We start from the raw sequence: 9,198 nt of genomic DNA, 5'->3' as shown, positions 1-9,198 counted from the left end.
CTGGGGTCTGAAAAGCTTGAAGGTAAGCAAGCGGCCATCTAGCTCAGAAGCAACAAAGCCCAGATGGAAGAACACACCAGCCTGTGTGATCAAGAAGTGCTGAAGGGATCAGTTATCAGGCATCAAAGAACAAAAAAATCATACCATTGTGTGTTCACCTTCATGATATAATTGCTGAAGACAAACGGGTGCATAAGCAAATGTGGCGAAGAAAGCAGATGTTGCCTGGCTTTCAAAAGGTATAGCATCTGGGGTCTTAAATGCTTGAAGGTAAACAAGCGGCTATCTAGCTCAGAAGCAACAAAGCCCACATGGAAGAAGCACACCAGCACGTGCAATCACGAGGTATTGAAGGGATCAGGTATAAGGCATCATCAGAAAAAAAAAAATCTTACCATAGTGAATGAGGGGGGAGTGCAGAGTGGAGACCCAAGGCCCATTAGTAGGCCACTGGAGATTCTCTTGCAGAGGGGTCTTGGGGAGGAGATGAGCTAGTCAGGGTGCTATGTAGCAACAATAAAAAATACAACTTTCATCTAGTTCCTAAATGCTTCCTCCACCCCTCCACCCCTCCACCCTGCCCCCCCTTAAAAAAAAAGAAAAAAAGCCAAAACTTTCACAATTTAATTGATTATAAATGGAGAAAAGATTGATGCTGTTAAGGATTTCCCCTTGCTTGGGTCCACAATCAATACTCATGGAAGCAGCAGTCAAGAGATCAAATGATGCATTGCATTGGGTAAATCTGCTGTGCAAGAGATCTTGAGAGTATTGTAAAGCAGAGAGATTCCTTTGAGGACTAAGGTGTGCCTGACCCAATCATGGTATTTTCAAATTATCTCATATGCATGTGAAAGTTGGACAATGAATAAGGAAGACTGAAGAAGAAATGTCTGAAGTATGGGACTTCTGAAGAATATTGAAAATACCCTGAACTCTCATAAGAGCAAACAACTCTACCTTCAAAGGAGTAAGATAGACTGCTCCTTAGAAGCAAGAATGACTTCATCTTAGCTACTTTGTACATGTTGCCAGGAGATATATCTTGGTTTGGGAAAGACATCAAGCTTGGTAAAGTAGAGGGGCAGCAAAACAGAGCAGGGACCTCAACAACATGGGCTGACACAGTGGCTGCAACTATAGGCTCAAGTACAGGAACAATTATGAGGATGACAAAGGACTGACCAGTGTTTGGTCCGGCTATGTTACAGTTGCTGTGGGTTGGAATCAACTCAATGGCACCTGACAACAATAGCAAGAGATATTTTTCCAGAAATACTTTAAGAAGTCTTTTTTTAATGTGACAATTCTGTATAGCACATTCTTCATTTTATCTAATTTTCTTTCCTTTACAAACATATAGCTACTTTTATATTTTTCACTGTTGATATACCGTTTATATGTTCCTTTTTTATTAATCATCTATATGCCATTTTACATTCTATATGCCCCTTTCCCCCATTTTTATATGCCCTTTTCCACAACTTGTCTATTAGATCTCCTACACTGTGGGTTTGTGTGTTGCTGTGATGCTGGAAGCTATGTCATTGGTATTTCAAATGCCATCAGGGTCACCAAAGTGAAGAAGTTTCAGCCGGTCTTCCAGATTAAGTACAGAAAACTAAGAATGAACCAACTGCCCAGTTTAGAAGAAGTAGCCACTGAAACCTTATGCGTAGCTCGGAAACATTGTCAGATAGTGAAGTCCTAATGAACGGAAGCCGGACATTGTCAGAGAAAGTGCCAGAAGATGGGCCCTTATGCTTGGAGTGTATTTGACATGTGACTAAGAAGAAGCTGAATCGCCTGGGGTCTTAAAGGCTTGAAAAAAAAAAAGCAACCATCTAGCTGAGAAGCAACAAAGCCCACATGGAAGAAGCACACCAGCCTGTGTGATCACAAGGTGTCAATGGGATCAGGTATCAGGCATCAAAGACCCAGAACAAAAAGTCATATCATTGTGAATGAGGGGGAGTGCAAAGTAGAGACCCAAAGCCCATTTGTAGACAATTGGACATCCCATTACAGAAGGGTCACAAGGAAGAGAAGAGTCAGTCAGGGTGTATAGCAGGGTGTATAGAAGAGTCAGTATAGCACCGATGAAACATACAACCTTCCTCTAGTTCTTTAATTCTTCTACCCCCCACTATCATGACCACAATTCTACCTTACAAATCTGGCTAGACCAGAGCATGTATACTGGTACAGATCAGAGCTGAAAACACAGGGAATCCAGGACAGATAAACTCCCTAGGACCAATAATGAGAGTAGCGATCCCAGGAGAGGAAGGGGAAAGTCGGGGGAGAAAGGGGGAACTGATTACAATGATCTAATATAACCCCCTCCCAGGGGATGGACAACAGAAAAGTGGGTGAAGTGAGATAGAAGTCAGTGTATGACATGAAAAAAAATTGTAAATTATCAAGGGTCTATCAGGGAGGGAGGTGAGGGGAGGGGAAAAATGAGGAGCTGATACCAAGGGCTCAAGTAGAAAGCAAATGCTTTGAAAATGATGGCAACATATGTACAAATGTGCTTGACAATGGATGTATATGTGGATTATGATAAGAGTTGTACGGGACCCCAATTAGATGATTTTTAAAAAATCTGCTAGTGATCAGAACTTAGAATGTGTGAACTATGAATCTAGGAAAAATGGAAGTCTTCCAAATCAGAATGAAACCCAGAGATATCAATATTCCAGGCACTAGTAAGCTGAAATACACTAGGGTTGGCCATTTTGAATCAGAAAATCAAATTACCTACTATGCTGGGAATAACACAATCACAAAGAATGGTGTGGCTTTCATTGTCAAAAGGAACGCCGCAAAATCAATCATGAAGTACAATGTTGTCTGCGATAGGTTTCTATCTCTCTCCCTTCAAGGAAATCCAATCAATACAACTATTATTCAAATGTATGCACCAACCACAAAAGCTAGTGGTGAATAATGGACAAATTCTACCAATGACTTCAGCATGAAATTATCAAACATGCAGCTATGATGCATTGATAATTATTGATGACTGCAATGCAAAAATTGGAAACAAAGAGAAATAAATAGTAATTGGAAAATACATAGTTGGTAGTAGAAATAAAGCTGGACATCGCATGATAACTTATTCATTGCGGTACCTTTTAAATAACAAAAAAAGTGCCTATACACATAGACTTATCCAGATGGGATACACAGAAATCAAATTGACTACATTTGTGGGAAGAGACTATGGAGAAGCTCAATATCAGTAGCTAAAACCAGGTCAAGGCCTAAGTGTGGAACAGATCATTGATTGCCCATATGCAAGTTCAAGATAAAGCTGGAGAAAGTTACAAGTCAATGGGTTTCAAAATACAACCCGAGTCTATCCCACATGAATTTAGAGAATATCTCAAGAACAGATTTGACACATTAAAAACTAATGACAAAAGACCTGGTGGTTATCAAGTACATCTAATCTACGAAGAAAACAAAAGATCATTAAAAATACAAGAAAGAAAGAAAAAGATCAAAGTGGATGTCAGAAGAGACACTGAAACTTGCTCTTAATCATAAAGTAATCTGGTAGTTAGATAATTTTATGTCAACTTGAAGATTTTATGAAAGGATATGAAAGATGTATGAAAGAGTAAGGGTAGCGTGGGTGGACGTATGAAAATGTAGGGGTAGAGAGGGGTAGAGTCAAACCTGTCAATCAAGTTGCAGCCTGATGACTCCTTGATGGTATACGAGTGTGAGACCTTGGGAACTTATTATCTCTCTCATTTTCACCTTTCTGCTTGCTGGCCACCCAGAACCCTGCCATATTTTCCATTGACCTTGGACCCCAAGACCCTAGCCACTAGGCTGTGATCTTCCTGCATTCAGCATCATTGGACGCAGCTTCAAGAGTCTGAAGAGGACCTATGGACTTGCATTGGACTGAAGGATGTGAGATGGACTGGGTTATAAGGTTTTATTGATATGTAGTTATTTCTTGATTGATACAAAACATTTTCTTACAGTTATGTTAGTGTCAATGGAATTGTTGCTCTAGTCAACCCAGCCTAACACAAGTAGCTAAAGCTAATGGAAGAAATGAAGTCAAAACAGCTGAATAGAAGATTTCAAAAGGCAGCCAGAGAAAACAAAGCCGAATGTTACAATTAAATGGCAAAACCTAGAGTTAAAAAAACCAGAAAAGTAGAACACACTCAGTATATCTTAAGCTGAAAGGATTTTTTTAAAATTCAAGCCTTGATTTGCACTATTGAAAGATTGTAAGGGCAAAATACTAAATGACACAGAAAACATCAGAGGAAAGTGGAAGAATACACAGAGCCACCCTACCAAAAAGAACTAGTCGACATTAAACCAGTTTAATAGGTAGCTCATGAGCATGGATCAATGGTGCTGAAGGAAGGATTTCAAACGGAACTAAAAACATTACAAAAAACAAAGCTGCCGGAATTGATTGAACACCTAGTCGTTTCAATGTTGTTGAAGTGGTTCAACCATCTGATGAAGCACTGGAAGCACTCACTTGTCTATGCCAGGATATTTGGAAGACAGCCACTGGCTGAACGAGATACATATTAGTACCCATTCCATGTGATGTGACCCACGTGAATGTGGAAATTATAGAACAATATCATTGATATCATAAGGAAATTTGCTCAAGATCACTTAACAATGATTGCAGCAGTACTTTGAAAGTGAGCCAGAAGTTCAGGCTTGGTTCAGAAAAGGACATGAAACACAAGACAACATTGCTGATGTCAGATGGCTCTTGCCTAAAAGAAGAGAATACTAGAGAGATGTTTATATGTATTTTATTGGCCATGCCAAGGCATTCAATTGTGGGGATCCTAACAAACTATTGATCACCTTGTGAAGAATGGGCATTGCACAATACTTCATCCTACTCATGTGTAATTTGTGTGTGAATCAAGAAGTGGTTGTACAAACAGAACAGGGGATATTACATGGTTTAAAAATAGGAAAGGTTTACATAAGGGTTGTATCCTCTCACCATACTTCTTTAATCTGTGTACTAAGTAAATAATTAAAGGAGCATTTTTATATTAAGAAGAATGGGACATTCTGATTCTTATTAACCAGAAATATGCAGATGACCCAACTGTGCTTGCTAAACGTGTGGAGAACTTGAAACACAGATGAAGGCCAGGATTGCAGCCTTTAGTATGAATTACAACTCAATGTCAAGAGTATCCAAATCCTCAAAACTAGACCGATACGTAGCATCATGATAAATGGATACAACACTGAAGTTGTCAAGGATTTCAGCTGTCCTAGAGCCACAATCAATGCTCCTGGAAGCCACAGCCAGGAGATAAAACTAAGCATTTCATTGGGTAAATATACTTCACAAAACCTTCTTAAAGTGCTGAAAACGAAGGAGTTTACTTTCAGGACTAAGGTATGCCTCTCCCAAGTCAGGGCATTGTCAATTTCCTTATATGCATCTGAAAATTGGACATTGAATAAGGAAGACTGAAAAGGAATCTATGCCTTTGAGTCATCATTCTGGAGAAGAATATTGACAGTTCCACAACTGCCAAACAAACCAATGACTCCGACTTGGAAGAAGGCCAGCCAGATACTCTTGGAAGCAAGGGTGCTGAGACCAGTGGCCAGAGAAGTGATCACACTGTATAAAGTAGAGGGACAGTGACAAAAGGAAGACCCTCAACTAGATGGGTGGGTTAGCCAATGGGCTCAAAGACGAAAAACAACCGTGGCAGGCGCGGCTCAAGACAGCACAGGGTTTTGCGCTGTTGTACACAGTGTTGCTGTGAGTCGGAACCTACTCGATGACACCTAACAGCAGAATAAAACGAGGCATTGAGCCTATGAGGGGAAAAATCATAAGCAATTTTGTATTTTGAATTTATAAAGAACTTATGTTTCCATGGCTAGCAAGGGACAAGATCCCTAGCTTCATAATGCAAAGAAATACCATATTTGTAAATAATAAAATATCATCTATTAATGTATATATCCTTCTCTAGCAGTCATTGCCTGGCACATTATACCATACCATAAGGACACTTCCTCCATAGTTTCTGTCACACATCTTCCCTTGGTAGGTTGCACCAATATAATTTATGTTTTCTCTGTAACTTAAGTAAAAAAAAGAAAAGGAAAGAAAAATCAGAATCATAAAATTTCATAAACCAAGAACAATCACGACAGATTTTCCCAAGATGATTTAAGAAACTGCATATTTATAGTAATATAAAAGATATTTCCACATAATAATATAGGCAAATAATAGGGAGTGAAAGACATGCAGTTTCTTTGGAAATGATATAATAGATTTAAAAATAAAATCAGGAAGTATGCTTTCATATGAACCTTGAAACAATGAAGATTAATTTTTCTGTATATTGCTACAGCTAAATATATAAATTCAAAATGATTAATAAAAGCCTTTAAAATTAGAAACCTATGGAAATGCAGCTGATAACTCAATAGATGGCCCCTATCTGCTAAATTATCTCTTTAATCATGAAGCATTATCCAGCCAGAACTTTATGAATGTATGACATATTGTAGGACAGGTAATAAGAAGGATAACATGCACAACACACACATTCACACACATAGAGAAGAGGAAGTAAAAAAAATACTAGTAAAAAAATCATAGAAACCTTCAGTAAACAAAAATATCCAAATGTGAAGTAGTTGTTTATCAATATAGCCTCCAGGTAGGTCTCTGCACTTCTAAGGCACTGACATTTCCTTGAAGAATTTTGTGCTGTACATCACATTGAAATGTCAGTTTGGGCATCCCTCAGGGACTAACGTCATAATACTTTTATGTGTTATCTGACGGGGCAAGAAGAGACTTGTAGGATAGGTAGGGTAAGGTTGCCCAGTGACATTCTCAAAGGACTTGCTGTCCTTGAAAAATAAGCAGGTGCATTATTGTGATGGGGAATAAAACTCCTTGGTGCATATTTGCTGTCCTTTCCCTCACTCATGCAGCTTACAATTTTCTTTAACTTTTCATAATAAGCTTCTATGATTAGTGTGCTTTTTGGAAAAAAATATATCAAGATTATCTCCCTGGACTCCAAAAAAGCAGCTACTGTGCTTCCTGAGATGATCTCTCTGCCTTGAGTTCATTTTTGTGGTCTTCTCAATCTTCCTTAAAATATTTCACCCATCTAAACAGTATTGTGTTATATGGCAGAGCATTATCATAAATGTATTGCAAAGCTTCAATGTTTCAGGAAGATGTCCAGTTCAATTTTGTAAATATTTTGATATTAAATCTGAACTCAAAATTGTTTTTCCATGCCACAAAATTATCTTAGTTGTTGTTGTCGTTGACACCTTAAGGGTACTAAGAAAATTCATAATTGGGAGAACTTGTCTGTAGCCATCTACTGGTTGCAGAACTATTCTTATAAAAAAATCACTTATAAAATTAAATCCACTTTATTTGGAATAATCCCATATATCTATGCCTTAAAACCCTGGTAGCAATACTTTTTGATGTATCCTGGCCATCAATATGGATATATGTATATACACACATATCTATTAACTCGCCCTTGTGTTATAGTTATAGTATACTAATAAAAACAAACTCACTGCCATAAAGTAATTCTGACTCAGGGCACCCCTGTACGTCACAGCACAATTGCTGCTTTGGGGTTCCAAGGTTGTACGTTTTCACAGAAGCAGAAAGCTTCGCCTTTCTCCTGTGGAGCCGCAGATACGTTGACATTTGTACTGCCGACCTTCTCGTGAGCAGCCCAGCTCGTGTACCACTATGGCGCCAAGGCTCTTTCATACAGTATACGAACATATCAAACTAAAATACGGCCTGAGAAAAAGATACAGCCTGAATATTGCTAATAGGAAAACCATATAAAGACCAGACTTACATGGTCTGTTAGTGACTGGTGGAACCCCTGAGGCTGTGGCCTTTAACTCCCCTTTGGACCTGACACCAAACCCCCACTCGGCCCGAAGGTCATCGTGCAGCCAAACAACAAGCAAGCCTATAGGTGAACAATGAGACTCCTGAGGAACGTACTCTGAAGAATTATGCTCTCTCTGAGGGCAGATGCCAAGCTCAGATGGCCAAAAATTGCCAGAAAGGACCAATGGCTATAAGGAACCCAGGGATGAGTCAGCAATAGTGCCACTGTATTAAGAATTACAAATAATGCGAAACAAAGATGATTGTTATAAGTTGTTCAATGAAAATGAATTGTCTGTAAACTCTGACTCAACCCAGAATTTTTAAAATAGAATTCAAGAATATTCCTTCAGATAGATTTTTCTAGTTTTATAGCTAGCTAGGAGCATGTGGTACAAGTCTGAGAGTGAGCAGAGACTATTCACCAATAAATAAAACTACAGCAATCATTTTATGAAACTATTTTGAAAAAAATAATATTCACACTGCTATACTTCAGAAAACAAATGGCACATGATATACATCTCCCAAGATTATCAACAATCAGAAATCAGAAAACAGATAATAAATGTTTTCTTTATTAAGCTTTCTCAATGCCAAGATATTATACTTACAGAAGAAAAAATGCCATATCATGTGGTCGCAAAACAAGGAAAGATTGTTTCCATATTAAAAATCTGTTTAAGATTTCATTAGCATCTCCAGTAGTGGAAATTTTATTTTCATCTATCCAAAACTCAAGTGAAGAGAGAATTATCGTAACATTAAATGAAGTAAACATCTAAAATAGAACATACATGAAAAATATGTTGAACCATTATGATTTTAGGAGTTTTGGAAATATTCACAAATATGAACATTATATTGATAAAAATATTTAGCCTCTAGGCTATAGGTTAGCCTGAGTTTTTAGAACATCTTAATAAGTTTAAATGTACCACAGAAAATACAAATTATCTTAAAAAATTTTTAATGATTGCACTTAAGCCAATATTGTGCTAAATGTTTTACATCGTTAAGACAATGCAACTTAATTTAATACCTGGTATTATAATTTCAGTTTTACAAATTTCCTCAAGTTCATGAAAGAATGATATTCAGGTAATGTCATAAAATAAACTATAATCATTGTTAAAGTACTGCAAACAAATGCAAAGTATTAAGACGCAAATACTTACTGCATTGGTCAGTCCAATCAACTCAAACATTTTTTCTGTGACAACACCTGAATCAGCACCCATGTGATTATACTGAAAAAGATA

At 37.8% G+C, this 9,198-nt stretch overlaps 1 protein-coding gene across 1 annotated transcript in view; it reads right to left on the bottom strand.

Annotated features, from left to right (window-relative positions):
- Positions 1-9,198, bottom strand: part of ADAM2 (ADAM metallopeptidase domain 2) — a 114,826-nt gene that overhangs the window by 60,799 nt on the left and 44,829 nt on the right. The window contains exons 7-9 of the mRNA XM_045286860.1: positions 9,115-9,186; positions 8,551-8,717; positions 6,041-6,122 (exon numbers count right to left, since the gene is read on the bottom strand). Coding sequence (XP_045142795.1) covers positions 6,041-6,122; positions 8,551-8,717; positions 9,115-9,186 — 321 coding nt within the window. The remainder of the gene's footprint in view (positions 1-6,040; positions 6,123-8,550; positions 8,718-9,114; positions 9,187-9,198) is intronic.

The sequence above is a fragment of the Echinops telfairi genome, unplaced genomic scaffold (assembly GCF_000313985.2).
Source record: "Echinops telfairi isolate 266 unplaced genomic scaffold, ASM31398v2 ScPeMD7_9;HRSCAF=40, whole genome shotgun sequence".
NCBI lineage: Eukaryota > Metazoa > Chordata > Mammalia > Afrosoricida > Tenrecidae > Echinops > Echinops telfairi.
Note: the sequence above shows the minus strand (reverse complement) of the source record. Positions and strands in the feature narration are given on the sequence as shown.